Source organism: Loxodonta africana, chromosome 5 (genome assembly GCF_030014295.1).
Source record: "Loxodonta africana isolate mLoxAfr1 chromosome 5, mLoxAfr1.hap2, whole genome shotgun sequence".
NCBI classification, from domain to species: Eukaryota; Metazoa; Chordata; class Mammalia; order Proboscidea; family Elephantidae; genus Loxodonta; species Loxodonta africana.
In genome coordinates this window covers 50123862-50146206 of record NC_087346.1, presented here as the reverse complement: position 1 = coordinate 50146206, position 22345 = coordinate 50123862, and the positions used below count along the sequence as shown (strand labels likewise).

The 22345-nt window shown below is 37.7% G+C and overlaps 1 protein-coding gene across 1 annotated transcript in view; it reads right to left on the bottom strand.

Moving 5' to 3' along the window:
• Positions 1–305: 305 nt before the first annotated feature.
• EMCN (endomucin) overlaps positions 306–22345 on the bottom strand; it is a 127712-nt gene continuing 105672 nt past the window's right edge. The window contains exons 7-9 of the mRNA XM_064285508.1: positions 21048–21109; positions 10724–10797; positions 306–1165 (exon numbers count right to left, since the gene is read on the bottom strand). Of these exons, the coding sequence (XP_064141578.1) occupies positions 10763–10797; positions 21048–21109 (97 nt within the window). The 3' untranslated portion in view covers positions 306–1165; positions 10724–10762. The remainder of the gene's footprint in view (positions 1166–10723; positions 10798–21047; positions 21110–22345) is intronic.

Below are 22345 nucleotides of genomic sequence, written 5' to 3'. Positions count from 1 at the left end.
CGTGCTTACTAGTTCTTAAGCTTTCCACAGAGCCTCAGCCAAAGTGACATGTTGATCCTATGTGTCCCGAAAGTGGTCAAGGTTGATCAGTCAGCTCTGAATGGAAGTATTTGCCCCTAATGAAGTGGCAGCTATATGCATATGGTATATTTAGGAAAGTGATGCAGTGAAAATATCACAAGTATGTATTGGTGAAGTGTTGGTTTTTACAAACAGAAGATTTAGCAATGATGGGTAGAATAAATTATTACATTTCTAAAAAGAAATAAAAAATGAACAGAGATAGTATCAACCAAGTGGATTAATGAGAACTCGATCCTGTTATCCTCTTAATGAATGCACTACAGCATGTTGCAAATGTCCTTTCATCCTTGTCACATGGTGTGAATTACAAATAGAAAGAACAAAGAAATGGTAAACCGGCTCCTCCAGAACTGAGTCTGATACACGAATCCTTTGTCCGTTTCTCGCCCAGGACAGATGCCTTTCATTAGTGAATTCCAGGGACTCACAATCCAACAATCAATCAGAAAAACATTCGTAATTATGAGAAGACAATGCCATTTACATTTTCACAGTCCCATGATGATATTTTTAGTTGCCCCAAGCAACAGACCTTTAATTGTATCCCACTAGTGATAACGTGCAGTAATTATTTATTATAAGTAACATGAAAATATGAATAAAATGTATGTACAAAGTGGCATGGCATGAATTCTACGTAATATTTAAAAATACACTTGCAAATTGTCCCTGCATTAAAATAGTGGAAATCAATAAATACAAACATTAGGTAATAGAAGAACACCAAGAAAGTAGAAAAGTCTCCACAGATGAAAACCGTAGGTTCTTGAAACTTTAAACTCAAGATAAGTTCATGCCTTCCGTGGGCTCGTCTCCCTTGATTGTTGGGTGAACTGCTTCACAAATGCCTTTCCTAAAATTTGCTCTCCTAGGGACGCTTCTATAAAATGTAGCAGTGTGCTTCTTTCCATCTCAAAGGACAGGATGGGTGCAGGATTCTTTTTGAGTCTATCAAATTAAGGTGTGTCATCGAACATCATTTTACTGGGATAGGTGGCTGGTGCAGACTGGCCAGCAGGTTCGGAGATTCCACAGGGCTTTCTCCCTTTCTACCCCGGGACATAGAATCTGAAGACTCAGCCTGTGAACAAAAGAAAAAAATGTTCAGGTTCCAAGAAAGTGAAGAAGTACAGATGCTCAAGGAGATCTTTTTTTTTGGTGGGAAAAGTTAGTGATTAGCTGAATTACTTCCATCCAGTAGAGTGACTAGACATGAAGCATTGGTGGTTCAGTGGTAGAATTCTTGCCTTCCATGTGGGAGACCCATGTTTGATTCCCGGTCAATGTACCTCCATTTGTCAGTGGAGCCTTGTGTCTTGCTATGATGCTGAACAGGTTTCAGTGGAGTTTCCAGACTAAGATGGGCTAGGAAGAAAGGCCTGGTGATCTACATCTGAATAGCAGCCAGTGAAAATCCTATGGATCACAATGGTCCAATCCATAACCTATCACGGGAATGGTACAGGAGCAGGCAGCATTTCATTCCGTTATGCATGGGGTTGCCATGTGACTCCACAGCAGCTAACAGAGCGACTTGAATGTCCCACAGGCACTTCAAACTCAACATGTCTAAAACAAAAACCACTATATTGTCTGCCACACTTGTCCTCCCTCATCCCATAATCTCAATCTTTGCTGTTAGCTCCATCATCCACATAGGCACCCAGGCTAGGAGTACAGATATCATCTAGATTCCTATTCTTCCTCCCTCCCCACTGCCCACATCCAATCACTCATCACATCTCAAGAATTTGATCTTCCGGACATTTCTCTATTCTACCCCTTCAACTCTGTCTTCACTGTACGTGCAGCCCTAATTTAAGTCCTTGTCATTTTCCTATGGGATATCACTATACCCTTTTGACTTCTGTGCTCCCAATCGTTCTCCTCCTGAATTAGTTTTCCACATTAAACACAGGATGATGCATCTCAAGCACAAGTCTAATCATATTCCTCTTTTCATTAAAATCCTTAACTCTATCACTAATTGGATACAGTTCAATGTCTATTGCTTGGGATGATAGTGTGAATTATTAATAAATTATTTGGTAACTTTCATGCTTTGCTGCTGTGTACTCATCAGGGAGAAAAATGAATAGGCAGCTCTCCACTTCACCATCACAAGAAAGATAGCTAGGTCTTTGGGTTTTCTTGTTTGCCGTGCAAAAAAAAAAAAAAAAAAAAAAAAACTTTCTGTATTTGTCCATAAAAGGCTAGGGGATAGAAGCTTGTGTGTTTTAAGAGGGAAATGAAGAGTGGCCCAGCCTGGCAGGGTTGGATGTTGTGGTGCTGCTGATGGCTGTGATGGTGGCTTGCTAGAATCTGGGAAGAGGATGATATGGTGGCAGGAGGGCAGTTATAGAAGTGGAGATCCATAGCCTGATCTTTCAGGGCACTGTTGGAGGTGACAGGATCTCCAGTAGAGAATGGCTACATGGTTGCCTTACTTGAGAGAAAGCTAGACATGGCTGCCATAGCCTGGAGGTAGTAGCCACAGATTCCTTATCAAGCCTTAGTCTGTGGAAAGGACTCTAGAGAGGGGTATCTCTAAAGTCCTCCCAGAGCCTCTGGACCAACAAATGGTCTAGCACCTGCCAGAGGATGGTGTAATAGAAGGATCATGGGGATTATAGTGGCAGGTGTGGACCCTGCCCTTCCCTCAGTTTTTCAACTAATTTCCTCTGCATATTTTATATCCTTAGTTTATTCTTCTCAGAAAAAGAAATGATGGATTTCATTCTATCATTGTGGGGTTCTTTATCACTTGCCATGGCAAACAACGACTCCCAAGATCTAGTGCCCTCTAACTCTTCAGCATCGTCTCCTAGCCCTCCTTGCACTGAACTTTATCCTCTAGGCTAGCACTTCTCAAGCTATCTGGGGTGAAGTACCAGGTTGATTTTTAAACTTCTAATTAGTTATCAACTGATATTTTTGGAAAATAATAAAATGAATTGAATGCTGCAGTAGTCTCAGATTGCTATAAGAATTTTTAAATGCTTATACTCAGTTTCTGTACTCATGTCATTGTGGAACAGTATCAAGCTGTTTATTGACCTAGCACCAGTTGTACATTGCACAGATCTAGGCTATTCAGCTATTGATAATGTCTTTCACACACTGTACAGGTTCTCACTTTTTTGCATTTGCTCATGCTGTTTCCTTTGTCTAGAAAACCCTTCCTCTCTTCTCCTAGGTCTTTTCTTTTTTTTTTTTTTCCTTATCCTTAATATCTAAGCTTGAATACCATCTCTTCTAAGAAATTTGCCACAAAACTTTGGGATACCATATTTATCTTTGTATACTACTATCTTATTCACCATATTATCCTAACATTATCATTTGTATGTGCATTTCTCTTCACTTTTATAAGCTCCTTGAGGACAGCAACCACGTCATATTCTCCTTCCACCTGGCTCAGTACATAGCAAGGTCTCAATCCCTTTTGATTCAACTGGGTGGCTTGCTAGAATCTGGGAAGAGTTTCCAAGTGAAGCTAAGAGTTGGCAGCATAGTTCACTAAGCAAACAGCCTGGACTTGTGTGACTAGGATAAGCCTGATGATTACTACTGTATTAATCATTTTGTCAAAGATCAGTGATGTATACAAGAACAAGCTGGAGCTTTCATCAGGCTGTATTCCATATCAGCAATCTTTCTGAGGAGATGGATCTTGCCTCAGTAATAAATTTTTCCTTAGTTGAAAGTTTCATTTTACATGTCTATACCAATATCTGTATTTTTGGTTTCAAAACCAAACCTGTTGCTCTTGAGTCGATTCCAACTCATAGCAACCCTACAGGACAAAGTAGAATTGCCCCATAGAGCTTCCAAGGAGCTCCTGGTGGTTTTGAACTGCAGACATTTTGGTTAACAGCCATAGCATTTAACCACTACACCACTAGGGTTTCCTCATAGTGTTATAATACCTCTAAATTTCAGTCTGTTGGTTTCAATTGTGATGATATAGGACTTGATGGTCACTGAGTTCCCTCACAACCCTAACATTTTCATAAATTTATGATTGTTGCAGTGAATAAATCATTATTTTAATAATAAAGTATCATGACAGATTTCTTTAAGAATAGTGGCAATACTTTCTAAACAAAGAATCATAATGGCCTTAGGAGAAAAGACATTTTACCCCAGTTTTATAGATGTGGAAGGCAGTGCAAAGTATTATTAAGAAATGTGCTCACCATTAAGCACTTATGCTCATCAAAAGACTTCACCAAGAGGATAAAAAGACAACTTACAGACAGGGGGAAAAAAAAAATGGCCATGACATATCCAGCAAAGGTCTAATCTCTAAAATCAATAAGAAAATCAATCACCTCTACAACAAAAAGGCAAATAATCTAATTAAAAAATGGGCTAAGGATATGGACAGACACTTCACCAAAGAAAACATTCAGGAGGCTAAAAGACATGATCACTAGCCATTAAAAAAAACCCAGGAGAGAAATGCAAATGAAAACTGCAATAAGATACCATCTCACCTCAACATTACTGGCAAGAATTAAAAAAAAAAAACAGAAAATAACAAATGTTGGAGAGGCTGTAGTGAGATTGGAACTCTTACGTGCTGCTAGTGGGACTGCAAAATGGCACAACCATTTTGGAAAACAATATGGCAGTTCCTTAAAAAGCTAGAAATAGAAATACCATACAACCCAGCAATCTCACTCCTAGGAATATATCCTAGAGAAATAAGAGCCTAGACATATGCACACCCATGCTCCTTGCAGCATTATTCACAATAGCAAAAAGATAGAACAACCTAAGTGCCCATCAACAGATGAATAGACAAACTATGGTACATATATGTACAAAGGAACACTATGCAATGATTAAGAGCAAAGATGAATCTGTGAAACATCTCACAACATGGATGACTCCAGAGGGCACTATACTGAGTGAAATAAGTCAATCACGAAAGGAAAAATACCGTATGTCACCACTATTATAAGAACTCAAGAAAAGGTTTATACACAGAAAGAAACAATCTTTGATGGTTACGATGGAGGAGAGGGGTGGGGAGGGAAAAACACTAACTAGACAATAGATAAGAGGTAATTTTGGTGAAAGGTAAGACAGTACAGAATACTGGGGAAGTCAGCACAACTTAACAAGGCAAAGTCGCAGAAGCTCCATAACCACCTTCAAAATTCCTGAGGGACCGAGTTACGGGGCTGAGGGCTGGAGATAATAGCCTCAGGGAATATCTAGCTCAACTGGCATAACATAGTTTATAAAGAAAATGTTCTACATTTTACTTTGGTGAGTAGTGTCTGGGGCCTTAAAAGCTTGTGAGTGGCCATCTAAGATATGTCTACTGGTCCCACCCCCTCTGGAGCAAGGGAGAATGAAGAAAACCAAAGACACAAAGAAGAGATTAGTCCAAAGGACTAATGAACCACTACTACCACAGCTTCCACCAGTCTGAGTCCAGCACAACTAGATGGTGCCAGGCTACCACCACTGACTGCTTTGACAGGGGTCACAATAGAGAGTTCTGGACAGAGATGGAGAAAAATGTAGAACACAATTCTAACTCACAAAAAAGACCAGACTTAATGGCCTGACAGAGACTGGAGAAACCCTGAGAACATAAACCCAGGACACCCTTTTAATTCAGTACTGAAGTCACTCTTGAGGTTCACCCTTCAGCCAAAGATTAGACAGGCCTATAAAACAAACAATAACACACATAGTTCAACCGTGTAAAAACCATGTAGATGAGACCAAATTGTCACACCAGGCCAAAAGCAAAGATGATAAGGCACGAAGGGACAGGAAAGCTGGAAGCATGGAAATGAGGAAGCCAAGGTCAAGAACAGGAGAGTGTTGATGAAGCACAGTAAAAATTAATAAAATAAAAAAACAAAACAAAAAAAGAATTGTGTTCAGGGTCATAGACTAGGATCAGAAAATAAACCTCCTTTACCCATGATGTTTTCCTTTTAGTTTCTATTATTTTATTTTGAAATGTAAGGAAAATTATTGAAAAACATGTTCAGCTCTTCTGGAGGATGCTTTTAGATTATCAGGGCACCATTTTGAAAATTACAGAAGGATGGTGAATTGCATCTAGGAATAAAATAGATATGACTAACTTTCCACATTGCTGAGGATCTATGGGATGGGACTTTCCTACAAGCTTCTGGGCTTTACAGCCCTTCATTGGCCTGAAACTCCCTTCACACCTCAGCCCTTCATGTGAACTCAGAACAGAGGAGAGATGAGGAAAGGGTAAGACCTACAGGGGAGGGAGCAAGCAGGTTGCAGCAGCGCCCCTCCCTGACTACAGCATGTTATTTAAAAAAATTATCTCGAGAATTACTTTTACTAGTTGTATAATGTCATTGATTGAATGCAGTATAATTTATTTTATCATTTCTTTACTGTTGGACATTTATACTGTTTCCAGATGTTTGCTATCATTTTAAAAATATTACTATTTAATCACATTTCAAATAATTTCCTTAGGAACATTTCTGAAAGTGAAATTACTAGGTGACAGATGTGAATATTTTAAGTGTCTTAGGGAGTACTAATAAACTGCTTTTCAGAAAGATTGATACAATTTACACTTTTAAATGCAGCATACGAATCTATTTGCATTACTAATACCATTAAAAATTAGAAAAAAAAATTAAGGGAATAGGTTTATAAAAAAATGAAAAACCCCATTGGGTTGATTCTGAGTCATAGCAACCCTACAGGACAGAGTAGAACTGCCCTATAGGGTTTCCAGTGAGTGGCTGGTAGATTCGAACTGCCTACCTCTTTGGTTAACAGCCATAGCTTTTAACCACTGTGTCACCAGGGCTCCAAGTGAATAGATATGTTAAATTTTTTTGGACTTAATTTACATTTTTAGTTACTACTAATGTAGGAACTCTTCTATAATTTTATATTACCATTTCTAGTTCCTCTTCTACAAATTGCCTATTCATGGTCTTTCTCCTTTTTCTGCTGTTTTGCAATATAAAATTCTTTGTATATTCAGAATATTAGTTAATTGCTCTCAAATTTATGACAATCATTTTTCCAATTTGTTTTTATGTATTATATAATTTTATCTACCGTATTTTTTTATGTTTGCAAGTTTTAAGCCTTGATATTGTAGAATTCTGATGTTTTCTATTGGATTTTCATATATTAATTTAGTTTTGAAAATTTACAGAGTTGATAAAGCATTCCTGATTTTTCTTCTACTGTCTCCTTTTTTACATTTAGTTCTTTATACATCTTAGCCCCCACATAGGTTTAAATAGTTTCTGTCTACCCCCATAACACCCCCACACTTATCATTAACCACTTTGTTTCAGATTATTTATTGGCATCAATAAGAAAGGAATGTGCTTTTTGCCTGCTTCACATTTTTGCCTAGAAACTTTGGCCTCATCAGTTGTATGTAACAGCAAATCAGTTCCTTTAACTGTGTCGTCATTGTCATTCCTATCATAATTAATCTATAATTATATTTATACATTTATAATTTAAAAAGAACACATTTACATTGTAAATGAGCACTAGTATGTATAGAAATGCATATAGCCAATATATCCCCCATTTTTTATTCTACTGACCCTCAAAACTCATGGTAAGCTAATTTAACACAAAGAAGTATTTTGAGGGTGGTACTGGCTAATATCTGGAACCAAAGTAAATTATAAAGGGAACATTTAAGCCAAGATAATCTTTTTCTTATTCTTAAAAAATTATGATCTCTAAATCTAACAATACACTTACAAAGAAAGGATAATATTTTTGAAACCCTTATCAATCATCCTTTTGTTGATATAAAAGTAACAGACTTTACGATTAGTTTGAATGTATGAAGTAGCATCAATTATGACCATATTGTGTTTTAATTTTTTTTTTAATTATTTTCTTATTTCTTATGTGTGATTTCAGGCTCCCACTAGAAGAAGTTTTCCAGAGAACAAGTATCATATAAGTATTTTGGAATTTCCTCCACCCTGCTAAATCAAGCATCTCTTAAGAGCATCTCCAAGCTCCACCTGATCCTTTGTAAATACAATACACATAATAGATTATCAATATATGAAGGAGGAAGAATTAAATATAGCTAGGTTCTTATTTTGAAATGGTAATTTTTAACATAGGTCATCGTTTCTGTGTTAGTGTTGGCTGTTGGATAAATTCTCAGATCTCTCATCTTCTTTCTCCAACTCGTCTTGTTCTGGTGAATACATTTCTATTATTCTGAATCTCTCAGTTAATATCTGATTCTAACTGACAGCCTACAACGTAATTCACTGGTTACTAAATTAGAAGCAGAGTGATTGCTAATAGAAATCTGTGAAAGAAAAAAGTAAGACAAATAGTAGAATTGATAGATGCCAACTTGTTTCTTCCCATTACTTTCTGATCTTTATTCTTCAGAACATCATTATGTAGAGCAACAGGAGTTATTTACTCTGCAAATCAAAAGACATGGAATCAGAGGCTAGGTATATTGGTATATTTTAAAAAGTACCAAGATTGAAAGGAATAAACACCCTTTTATGAAGCATGTTTGGGTTAGCACTACTCCTTGATTCCTATGTACCTTTTCTTTTTTTCTAACTGAAGACTGTCACTCTCCAAGGTAGACAATGGCTACTAAAATGTGGACATTTTTATAATCGAGAAAGTTTTCCTTTTCTAGCCACAGGGTCCCAAAGAAACCGTAAACCAATACAGGATTGTCTTTAGCAAAACAAAACAAAACAAACCTGTTGCCACAGTCAGTTCCGACTCACAGCGACCCTACACGGAAGCTTTTTTACACACTAGCTTTTTATACCCCCTGACTCCATGCTCAGCTTCTCAAACCTTGCACTAGCAAGTGTCCATTTAAAGGAATGGACAAAAGGCCAGATTCCTCTCATTCTAATCCACCCCCAATTGCTGTCTAGAGAGAAACGCAATTCTGATATTGATGAATGTGTCTGGATAGCACTCCTCTGTCTCCGTCTCCTGTTAAAACCCTGCCGTCTCCTGTTACTGGATGGAAAAACATGGTTGACATCACTTATTTACTAGTAGTTGGCAGTAGGCATAGGTAGTTGACACAACAGTATGATTCCTCACCCTGGATGTTTTATCCAGAAAGGCTACCATTGTGGTCAGGCCAATTCTGGACATGCTATTGTTGTTAGTTGCTATTGAGTCAATTTCGACTAATAGTGACCTCTTGTGATAGAGTAGAACTGCCACCTAGAGTTTCCTAGGCTGTAATCTTTATCAGAGTAGATTACCAGGTCTTTTATGGAGGTTTTTGGTTAGCATCTGAAAGTTGAGCCACCACGGTTCATTATCCTGGATATATATGTATACATATATGGAAACCCTGGTGATGTAGTGGTTAAGAGTGGTTAAAAGGTCGGCAGTTTGAATCCACCAGGCACTCCTTGGAAACCCTATGGGGCAGTTTTACTTTGTCTTATAGGGTTGCTATTAGTTGGACTCGATTTGAGAGTAAAGGGTTTGTTTTGTTTCTATATATATATGTATATATGTTTATGTGTATGTGTGTGTGTGTATGTGTGTGTGTATATATATATATATTTTTTATTGTAGACAAAGGGTAGATTTTCCTGCAGGCTCTGTTAAGCGTTAGACACCAATTGCCAGGGCACTTAATCAATGCTTCTTGTGACAAGTAAGACAAAGTCAGAAGAAAATCTCCTTAGCCATTTCTCGGAAAGCTAAAGGCAATCCTGTATTGAACTGGGAGGGTTGATTCCAGCAGCTCTGGAATTGGCCTGAACAGTTTTACTTAAGAATTGTACCTATATTGCACTGAGCCCTGGTCAAGGCATAGACTGTAGTGAATAATTGTATTGCTTGTAGCCATAGGTTTGAGGAGTTCCAATTGTTTATTGATTAACAGTGAGATTGATGATTTCCACCTGGTATCTCTGAGGCTCCTGGGAGGCTCTGCCATCGGGGCTCTTATATAGCAAGAATACACCTATGTGACCAGCAAGATTTAAGGAACCCTGGCAGAGAATGCGTTTTGAGTTCCTTTGTTTGAGGTGTTTTGTGCTCATGTTGGTGGTTCCTGGTTTGAGACAAAGTGTGTCTTGGAATGGTCCTTATAGAGGGAGGGCAATTGAAGCTCCCACTTGGCCTCTCTGGGCCCTGTGTGCTGAGACAGCCTTCGGCTGTGATGCACATCCTTGCTTCAATGCTGCTGCTCTATTGTGTCCTTCCCCTCCAGTAAAGTACAAATTTGCAGGAATTTTGGGTCTTGTGAGTCTTCTTTAGCAACAGAATTCTACTTAACTGTCACTGTTAGTGTATACTGACCCTGGTAAAGGCAAGCAGACAGCATTTAAAAGAAAATACTATCAACAGACAGAAAGAGTGAACCGTGCCATTCCTTAGGTACGCAGGGCAACTAGAAGAATCTCTTCTGCGGCCCTCAAAGCATTCATTTTCTTTCTTTTTATTTCTGGCAACACTTCTTACAGTTTGCTTTAACAAATAGACAATGACAGGTTCACTGACACAAACCATTAACTTTTCAGCTTATAAAAGTCTTTAAAAATAATCTAAGCTGCAGCAGTCTAATGAAACAGATATTAATGAGTAGCTCAGTGAATGAAATTAGGGAACTTACATATTTATTGCCCAGGTGTGGGAAGGATTCATCAGGCTGTCAGTTCTTGGTTTTTCCGTGTGCAGAATGCTCACCTAAGAACAGAAGACATGTTTTGATCTATATGCTCAGAGAGTGAGTTAAGATGAAAAGAAAGTTTCTTGGCTCTTTTTTGTTTTTCAAGGAAAGTTCAATTTCCCTGTAAGAATATCATTAGAGGCACAATTTCTCTCTTAGTGTCACCTGGAAATTGTTTGCCAAGATTTATGAGAGTTTTTTTCAGCCACTGTCCCTTTTCACTCTGGCAGAGGGGGGTGTGAGTTGGGAGATGATCACAAGAGAGGCACCCCGTGGCATGAGTTATTGATTTTTGCCTGTTACATGAGCTGGCTCTGCTGAAGCAAACCTGTATTACATGTTTAAAATGCCATTTAATCAGGAAGGCATTTTTGGGTTCTTGCATTTAAGTAATTCAGTGAGAGTTTTGTGAAAATGAAATTATAGGCCAATAAAAAAATTTATTATTTTTTTTTTATAAACACTGGTGACATAAAGGACAGCAGAAGGGGCATTACTTAAACTTCCAGAGTTAACCCACTCTTCAATTTGAAGATAAGTATTAACCTAGGATGATGAGGAGCTGAGAGACCCCCAACATATTCTACATGCCCATGGATCCATGACTAATATTTCCATCCCCTGTTTAGTGGTTAAGAGCTATGCCTTCTAACCAAAAGGCCAGCTGTTCGAATCCACCAGGCACTCTTTGGGAACACTATGGGGCAGTTCTACTCTGTCCCATAAGGTCTCTATGAGTCGAAATCGACTCGAGGGCAACGGGTTTGGTTTTTTTGGTTTTGGTGTCTTTGGGATATCAACATGAGTCACATGATAGAAAAGCAGTAAGGGTCAATGACTCCAGCACTGAAAACATCACTTTGCTCCATCCTTTATCTGCCAGCATAGGAAACCTGTCTTCTGGGGACTCTGTGATGCCACCATTACCTGCATTCTCATGGCCATAATCAATAGCCAGATGCCAAATGTATAGAGACCAAAGCTTATTAGTGGTTGGGGTGGGAGGAGGGAGGGGGAAAGAGGGAGTCTTGTTTAGGAAGCAGTGAGTTTCTGTTCATGGTGATGGGAAATTTGGCAACGAGTATCAATGATGGTTACACAACATGATTAACGTAGTTGGTGCCATTAAATCATACAAGTGAAAAGACATTAAATTGTGCTAAAAAAAAAAAATTTTTTATATATATTTTTACAACAATTTAAAAAATTAAAATATTAAATAGTTAACAGTAAAAAAGAAAACAGTGCCAGAGACCTACAGGGAGAGTAGGCCCGGCATTCTCTTCAGGAGCCTGTTGGGTTTGGTGCCCCAAGAAATGCCCAGCACAGTGCAAAATCCCACACACCCTTATCCTAGCCGGCTCTTTCTCACTACTAAGTGCTTTGTGAAAGGCATTTCACCTGTTTCGAACCTGTGGCTATGAAGTACAGGAGTGAGAAGCAAACAAAATTACACGTTTATTGAGCCCCTACTGTCTGCCAGAAGTCATGGAAAGCAAACCATGTGAAAATCATTACAGTTCTTAATAGATCTCTTCAAGGTCTGCCTCACGGAGAATAGAAAATGTCAGAAAGATTCAATAATCATAAGATTCCAATGGCAGCTATAATAATTATATCTATGGTAAAAGCAAACTGCATACACATATATCTAGAGGAAATAAAAACAACTGGAAGGAAATATACCAAATGTCAATAGTGGTTGTACCAGGATTGTGTTTCATGGGTAAATATTAATTCTTTTCTAGTCTTTGTTTTTTTTTTTGATTCTCCGTTATGCATGTGATCAACTATTAAAATGGTAATTTCAGCTATGAAGAGATATTACAAGACAGAATATATTTGTTAATTGGTCAAATTAATAAGAAGTTAAGAGGAGAGAAATATCATTTACAGCTGGGAGAGTCAATGAGGCTTTGGAATAATGCAGAAATGAGCCAAATATTGAAGGGCTGAGAAGACAGAAAATGAATCTATATATATGGCTTTGTAAATCTTCTGTGGATGTTTTGCTCTTTTCACTTTTGTTCATTTCTTATCATTGAAATTTTATATGTAAAAAAAATAAAAAGTGAATAATTTAATGAATATTTGCTATATGCTAATAATATACTAGTAGTGAGTAACTACCATAATATACTAATGACTGTTAGTATATTAATAATATGGCAATTAGTAATGCGCAATTACCATAATGGCTAGGAGACAGAGAGAGTAACAAATGAATTCAAGGCACCAACTCCTCCTTCAAAGGAGCCTGAGTTCAGCAAGACGAGACATGAGATGAATGAAGTCTGGGGAATATGCTATTATTAAGTAGTTCAAAAACTGAGAGTAACACAGTTTAACAATCAGCAAAGGGCTTGGATAGATATTTCTCCAAGGAAGATAAACAAATGCCCAAGAAATACATGAGAAGGTGGTCCACATCGTTAGTGATCATGGAAATGCAAATCAAAACTACAAAGAGATAATACTTCACACCACTAACATGGTTAGAATCAAAACGTCAGATAATAACAAGCTTTGGTGAGGATGTAGAGAAATCACAGCTCTCCTACACTGCTGGTGGGAAAATAAAATGTGCAGCCACTTTGAAAAAGTCTGGCAATTCCTCAGACAATTGTTGTCAGGTGCCAGTGAGTCGGTTCCAACTCATAGCGACCCTATTTACAACAGAACAAAACACTGCCTGGTTCTTGGCCATCCTCACAATCATTGCTGTGTTTGAGCACATCGTTGCCACTACTATGTCAATCCATCTCTTTGAGGGTCTTCCTCTTTTTCAGTGACTCTCTGCCTTATTGATCATAGTGTCCTTCTGCAGGGACCGGTCCCTCCTGATAACATGCCCAAAGCACGTGAGATTTTCACCAACCTTGCTTCCGAGGAGCACTCTGGCAGTACTTCTACCAAGACAGATTTGTTCATTTTTCTGGCAGTCCATGGTATATTCTTTGCCAAAACCATGTTTTAAAGGTATCAATTCTTCAGTCTTCCTTATTCATCGACCAGCTTTTGCATGCATATGAGGGGATTGAACATATCATGGCTTGTGTCAGGCACACCTTAATCCTCAGAGTGACATCTTTGCTTTTTAACACTTTAACAAGGTCTGTTGCAGCAGATTTGCCCAATGCAATATGTCATTTGATTTCTTGACCTCTGCTTCCATGGGCCTTAAATATGGATCCAAGTAAAATGAAATTCTAGACAACTTAAATCTTTTATCCATTTATCATGACTTTGCTTATTGGTTCAGTTGTGCGGATTTTTGTTTTTTTTTTATGTTGAGATGTAATCCATACTGAAGATTGTAGTCTTTGACCTTCATCAGTAAGTGCTTCAAGTCCTCTTCCTTTTCAGCAAGCAAGGTTGTGTCATCTGCATATCACAGGTTATTAATGAGTCTACCTCCAAACCTGATGCCCTATTCTTCTTTATATAGCCCAGTTTCTCAGATTATTTGCTCAGCATACAGATTGAATAAGCATGGTAAAAGGATACAACCCTGACACACACTTTTCCTGATTTTAAACCATGCAGTATCCCCTCATTCTGTTCGAATGACTGCCTCTTGGTCTATGTATAGGTTCCTAGGAACACAACAAAGTGTTCTGGAATTCCAGTTCTTCACAATGTTATCCATAATTTGTTGTGCTTCACACATTTGAATGGCTTTGCATAGTCAATAAACCACAGATAAACGTCTTTCAGGTATTCTCTGCTGTCAGCCAGGATCCATCTAATATCAGCAATGATATCCCTTGTTCCATGTCCTCTTCTGAATCGGGCTTAAATTTATGGCAGTTCTTGCAACCATTTTTGAATTATCTTCAGTAAAATTTTACTTGCTTATGATATTAATGATATTGCTCTGTAATTTCCACATTCTGTTGGGCCACCTTTCTTTGAAATGGGCACAAATACGGATTTTTTTTTCAGTTGGTTGGCCAGGTAGCTGTCTTCCAAGTTTCTTGGCATAAATGAGTGAGCACCTCCAGGGCTGTATAAATTTGTTGCATCTCAATTGGTATTCCGTCAATCCCTGGAGCCTTGTTTTTCACCAGTGCCTTCAGTGCAGCTTGGACTTCTTACTTCAGTACCATCAGTGCTCGATCATATGCTGCCTCCTGAAATGGTTAAACATCTACCAATTCTTTTTTTTTTTTTTTTGGTACAATAACTCTGTATATTCCTTCTATCTTCTTTTGATGCTTCCTACATGGTTCAGTATTTTCTCCAAAGAATACTTCAACATTGAAACTAAAGGCTTGAATTTTTTCCTCAGTTCTTTCAGTTTAAGAAGTGCCAAGTGTATTCTTTTCTTCTGGTTTCTAACTCCATGTCTTTGCACATTTCACTATAATACTTAACTTTGTCTTCTCAAGCTGTCCTTTGGAATCTTCTGTTCAGCTCTTTTACTTCATCATTTCTTCCTTTTGCTTTAGCTACTCTATGTTCAAGAGAAAGCTTCAGAGTCTCTTCTGACATCCATTTTGGTCTTTTCTTCCTTTCCTGTCTTTTTATAACCTTTCACTTTCTTCATATATGATGTCCTTGACGTTATCTCACAACCTGTCTTGTCTTCAGTCATTAGTGTTCACTGCATCAAATCTCTTCTGGAGATGGTCTCCAAATTCAGGGGGGATATACTCAAGGTTGTATTTTGGTACTTGTGAACTTATCTTAATTTTCTTCAGCTTCAACTTGAATATGAGCAATTGATGGTCTGTTCTGCAGTCGGCCCCTGGCCTTCTTCTGACTGAAGATATTGAACTTTTTGGTCATCTCTTTCCACAGATGTACTCAATTTGATTCCTGTGCCTCCCATTGGGTGAGGTCCCTGTGTATAGTCACTGTTTATGCTGTTGAAAAAATGTATTTGCAATGAATAAGTCGCTGGTCTTGGAAAATTCTATCATGTGATCTCCAGTGTCTTTTCTATCACCAAGGCTATATTTTCCAAGTACGGATCCTTCTTTTATTTCCAACTTTCTCATTCTTATCATCAGTAACTATCAATGCATCTTGATTGCATGTTTGATCAATTTCAGACTGAAGAAATTGGTAAATATTTTCAATTTCCTCATTCTTGGCCTTAGTGGTTGGTGTGCAAATTTGAATAATAGTCATATTAACTGGTCTTCCTTGTAGGCATGTATGTATATTATCCTATCATTGACAGAGTTGTATTTCAGGAAAGATCTTGAAATGTTGTTTCAATGATGAATGAAGTGCCATTCCTCTTCAATTTATCATTCCTAGTATAATAGACCATGAGATTGTCTAACTCAAAATGGCCAATACCAGTCAATTTCAGCTCACTAATGCCTAGAATATAGATCTTTCTGTATTCCATTTCATTTTTGATAACTTCTAATTTTCCTAGATTTATACTTCCTACATTCTATGCTCTGATTATTAATGGATGTTTGCAGCTCTTTCTTCTCATTTTAAGTCATGCCACATCAGCAAATGAAGGTCCTGAAAGCTTTACTCCATCCATGCCATTAAGGTCGATTCTACTTTGAGGAAGCAGCTCTTCCCCAGTTGTATTTTGAGTGCCTTCCAACCTGAGGGGCACTATATCAGACAATGTTCCCCTGCTATTGATAAAATTTTCACTGGCCAATTTTTTTCAGAAGTAGACCGCCAGGTCCTTCCTCCTAGTCCATCTTAGTTTGGAAGCTCTGCTGAAATATTTGTCCACCATGGGTGACCCTGATGGTATTTGAAATACTGGCAACATAGCTTCCAACATCACAGAAACACACAATCCAGCACAATATGACACACTGACAGATACATGGTGGAGAGCAACCATATGTTACAGCATTTCCACTTTAGGCATATAAGCCCTGGAAAAATGAAAACATACATCTGCACAAAATCTTGCACACAAATGTTTATAGTAGCATTATTCATAATAGTCAAAAGTTAGAAACAATCTAAATGTCTCTCTGAATGGATAAATTAAATATGGTATATCCATATGGTGAAATATCACTCAGCCACAAAAAAGGAATGAAGTACAGATACATGCAACAATTCTGATGAACCTTGAAAACATTATGCTAAGTGAAATAAGCCATTCACAAAAGATTCCATTTATATGAAAATCCCGAATCAGGAAATCTATAGGGACAGAAATTATTAGTGGCTGTTTAAGGATGGGAGAGGAGAAAGAGGGCGAGGGGGTGGGTATGGAATTTCTTTTTAAGGTGATGAAAATGTTCTAAAATTGAGTGTGGTGTTTGTTTCACATATCTGTAAATGTGCTAAAAAACCATGGCATTGTGCATTTTAAATGGGTGAATTATATGGGATGTGAATTATATCTTAACAAAGCAATTAAAGAAAAACTGAGAAAGAGAAGGCTGGCACATTATGGAAGGCCTTGTATACACACTAAGGTATGTGAACTTTTTCTTAGGTAATAGGAAGGTATTGGAGGTTTTTAAACAAAGGAATATAGTGAATTCCCACCTGTTCTTTTCTTTCTTGAATTGATTCAAAATCATGTAATGCTTTGAAATGTTGTTCTATGATACAGTGTCTTCTTTCTTCTCTGGAGTTATGTATTCTCTAATTGAAGTAGTTTTTTTCATAATTCTTATATATTGAAAATGAGATAATTTATATTAACTCTCTGACATGTGACGTGAGAATCATGTTTGAAACACATCATGTCACATGAATATTTTGTAGTCAATCATGGTGATGTTTAATTTGGCAAGATTTCTTACTAATGCCCAGAGGAATATCATATGCTTTCATAAAGACTCCTTCATCTGCCACATTTGTTGCTCTTTTTTTTTTTCCTGAAGTTACATTCTTGTCATACCCAATAGGATTTTTCCTTTTTATATTGAAGATGGCTCCAAATGTAAAGAAATGAATTTTGAACATTTAGAGGCTATGATTTCAGGAGAAGAGCCCTATTTGAGAGAGAACGTGTTCCAAGGAAGGAATGAGCGTGCAGAAATGAAACAGGTGACCTAATCAAAGGAAGAGGAATTGGAGACTGGCACTTTCTTACCAGAAGGAGGCCAGGGCTCCAACCATGGTTCACTGAGGCTTTTATAAACCCAGGAAACTTGCCAACCCCTGGCATTTTTCCTCAAGATGGTTGTTGCACAGTTCTGTTTCCTTGGAAACATTATTTATTGACCACTAAAATTGCACAGTTTATTTTATGATATAAACCCAGAGTTTTTGAATTGAGGGACTGACCAATCCAAAAAGTTTTATGGCCACTGAAGCTCACATTTCATTTTATTAGCCACTTATGCACGTTAGTTAATATCATATTTCTTAAACTTTGAAGCAAACATGATAACAACATAACGATCATCAATTATGAGTAGTTCGTATTCCAACATGTGCTCTATCCAATTACTTTCTCTATTTCTAAAATTTCTAAAAATGTATGTATATAGGAGAAGAAAAATTAGGTGAAAGCTCTGAACTTATATCAAGCAACCTAATCATTTCAGGAGCCCTGGTGGCATAGTGGTTAAGAGCTTGGCTGCTAACCAAAATGTCAGCAGTTCAAATCCACCAGCCCTCCCTGGAAACCCTATGGGGCAGTTCTACTCTGTCCCATAGGATTGCTATGAGTTGGAACCAACTCAAAGGCACCTAACAACAACAATCATTTCAGGGTTTGTTGTAATTATATTTTAGGAAAAATGTTACTGCTGGGCAAGAAATACTTAAAAAAAAACAATAACGTAATTTATGTTCAGTGTGGTGAGCATGAGCTTATAACAATAACATATTTGAATGAATTTTGAAAAGCAGTGGGAAGAGATTTGTCAATGTTTTAGGAGTCCTGAAGTCCTACTGATGGTAGACATGTTTTAATAACATTTGTGACACAAAGAACATTGGGAGATCATTATATTTTAGACTATTAATTTGGGGCTACTGAAATCTACTCTGAATCACTCATTTCAGTCTTGCCGTATCACCAGATATTTTCCACGGTGGATCAGCTAAGTTGATCTCCGAGAGGATGTTTTATTAAAAGCAGTGTGATTCTCAAGTTGAGGCTGGCAGAACAAAAGTACCAGAGAATATATATTATTTCCATGACGATATTTCCTCCTTAGACCTGTGACCTGAGAAGTTAATTATGAAGAAAAAGGAAGTTTCAGGGTTAGAGGGTCTTCTTAACTACCCCGTCATTGTCTAGTCCACTCGTTACAGTGGTAACTATGAGAATGGAAGATATTAGTCCACATAGAATTGTCCTTGTGCCTCAAAGAAGGGTCAGGTATGAAATTTGCAATCAAGAAACATGAAATTCTTCTGGATTTTACCCTTCTCAGAAGCCTTGGGTCAGGTGTCAATTGTCCTTGCCCCTGGGTGGTAGAGAAATCTAGGTGGTCCTGATCCTGGCACCCTCCTCACAGAGAGCCCCAGGCTCATACATAGGGGCTACTTCCAGATGCTGGCTAGCAACCAAGCCCAGGGTCCAGAGAGTCCAGGAAACTGTAAAGTCTCTGCTCAAATTCCCAAGGAAGTAAGGGAGAGCACATGAAATTATTGAGATGCCTGCTTGCAAGCCACAGACAGATTTTGAGAGCTTTTCTTGATAAACAGTATAGTCATACTCAAAGTTCCTCATGAGCTTACTTAAGACTTGTTGTGTGCTGTCCAGTCAATTCTGACTCATGTGACAGATTAGAGCTGTCCCACAGGGTTTTCCTGGCTGTAATCTTTCGAGAAGCAGATGGCCAGTTTTTTCTCCTGAAGAGCCTCTGGGTGGATTTGAAACGCTAACCTTTTGGTTGGCAGATGAGCACTTAACCATTGAGCCGCCCCCAGTAAAAAACCCAGTGCTGTTGAGCCACCCAGGGCTCCTTTATTTAACACTAGTTCACATTTAAGTTGCTTGACAAATTTAAGTCGGAATCAACTCAACAGCAATGGGTTTGGTTTTTTTTTTTTTTTGGTTTAGTGTAAAGGGCTTGATGATGTAGTCAAGGCCCATGAATAGCCAACAGAAAACTGAGTGGTTTCTACCTATCCTATGAGGACCTTTGTTCCTTTGCTCATTCAGATGGTTAACCCAAAGACAATGGTATGGCAATAAAGGAAATATGTGTATCAAAAAGTGGAAGAGATAAAAGAATGATTAAGGTCTCTCTTAAAGGGAGTGGGGGAGTTTTGGCTATCTGCAAACTTTGAGGGCCTCTCACTTTTCAAGACTTCTGTTTGCCTGTTGTACCTTGATCTAGCTTGAATTTACTTTTGTAGTTCTAGTTTGACTTTCCTAACTGAAATTGGGAACACATTCAGCTTTTGATATCTTGCCCTCAATTTGTGATGTTGTTTCTAGCTTTTTGTTTTATAAAATTATTTTTTTGCTATCAGAAATATTTATAATATAGTTTATGATTTTATAACTCTCACTTTACATGTCACATGTATTCTAGGACTATTTTGCATATGTAAAATTTTTGAGGACTGAATATTATAAATGTATGTATCTTGATTTTAATGTTAAAGTCACATGGATTATTTTGTAAAACTGAGAATAACTTTTATCTGTTTTATGATATCAGTGATTTAAATGTCTGGTCTACTCAAAACAAGAAAAAAATCTGTGACTTTTTATTCTTTTAAAACTGTCTAGTATTTCACATTTACCATTCTTGATAAAAATATACCTTGTACAAACCATATTTGTATTTTGAAAGACTTTTACATTTCAAATCAAATGAACTTACATAAGAAATTCTAAAAATGCATCAAATTTTATCGACATGAAATTGTGTTTTATCTTCATTCGGAAGCTCAATTAAAATTATATGAAATGTAATTTTCACAAAATTATATAAAATGTGATTTATATTTTTAACCAATGGATGTATCCTGATTCTGACTACACACAGCCATTATCAAAAACAAAACAAAACAACAATAACAAAAAGCTTTATAATAAACGTAATGCTCTTTCTGCTGCCATCACTATAGACTGGAAATGCCTATGGTTACTACCCATTCTTTAGGCCACATCTACACATCCACAAAAAGCAACTTGTAAAAGCCAGGTAGTCCAACAATCTTATAAAAAATGCTATTTCTAGGGTTTATCTCTCCTGCATGGGAAAATTTTGTATTTTGGGGGAGTTCTTAATTGACTATTTCTAAAGAACTCATACTTCTTAGTTATGTTTCACATGAGCAAAATCCAGGGGTATAGTTAGATTTTGAAATAACCATTTTTCATCTTTTCAGCTGTCTGGGAACTTACCAGGCTCATGAGAAATTGTCTTAACAGTGAGCAGCTTCACACTCTCTTTATCTGACTGAGGTCTATTTGGAACAGAAAACATTAAGTTAGCACCACAGTAATTAGCATTGAATGTCTGTGAAAGCAAGTAAATGTGATATAAACAGAATGGAGATACACATACATATATAATTTATGTGCTTCTATAACAAAACCTCTATCTCTTCACACAGGAAAACGTATATTCTATCATAGCACTTTTCCCTTCTGGAATCAAGCTGGCAAATCTTTGTCACTCTACTATAGCAGTGATTATCCCATAAGTCAAACATTAAAATGGGTCATGTGAAGCAGCTGTCATAAAGTCCACATTGCACATGTCTCCAGCACTAAATTATGAAGGAGAAGACATGGAAATGTTTCCAAACCTTGGGACTGATGCCAGGTTTGGAAGATGTTCATTTTCATGAGGTCCTGGGATCCTGCAGTACAGATAGGCTACCTGTCTATTCGAATTAGGAGTTTCCACCTGTTTTAGTTATCTAGTGCTGCTGTAACAGGAATAACACAGTAGGTGGCTTTAACAAGCAGAAATTTATTTTCTCACAGTTTAGGAGGTTAGAAGTCTGAATTCAGAGCAACGGCTTTAGGGGAAGGCTTTCTATCTCTGTCGGCTCTGGGGAAGGTCCTTGTTCCTTGATTCCTTGGTGGTCTTCACGTGGTGTGGCATATATCTTCCCCCATATCTGCTTGCTCCTTCATTCCTAATCTGCTCTTTTTAAATCTCAAAGGTGATCAGCTTAAAACATACCCTACACTGGTATGGCCTCTTAAACAAATTCTGAAATGGGATTATTACTACAGGTATAACCTACTGCTGTTAAGTCAGCTCTGACTTGCAGCCACCCTATAGGACAGAGTAGAACCGCCCCCAAAGTGTTTCCAAGGAGTGGCCGGTGGATTCCAACTGCTGACCTTTTGGTTAGCAGCCGAGCTCTTGACCACTGTACCAGCAGGGCTCCAACCACAGGTGTAGGGGTTAGGATTTACAACACAAATTTTGGGGAGACATAATTCAACCATAACACCACTTATCCTTCCTCTTATTCTAAGCAGTTTTGGCCCCCAATTCTTTTCTTTTGACATTTCAAGAACCTCCATTTCTAATTCAGAAGGGTGAGCAATCTAGGGATATTCTATCTAAAGTTCACAACCTGATGAACATACGAAAACATCCATATAAAGGCAGGCCTCAAATCAAGTCCATAAAGAAAACTTAACCACAGAATTTGAGCTTTTGACATTAAAACAATTTGTCT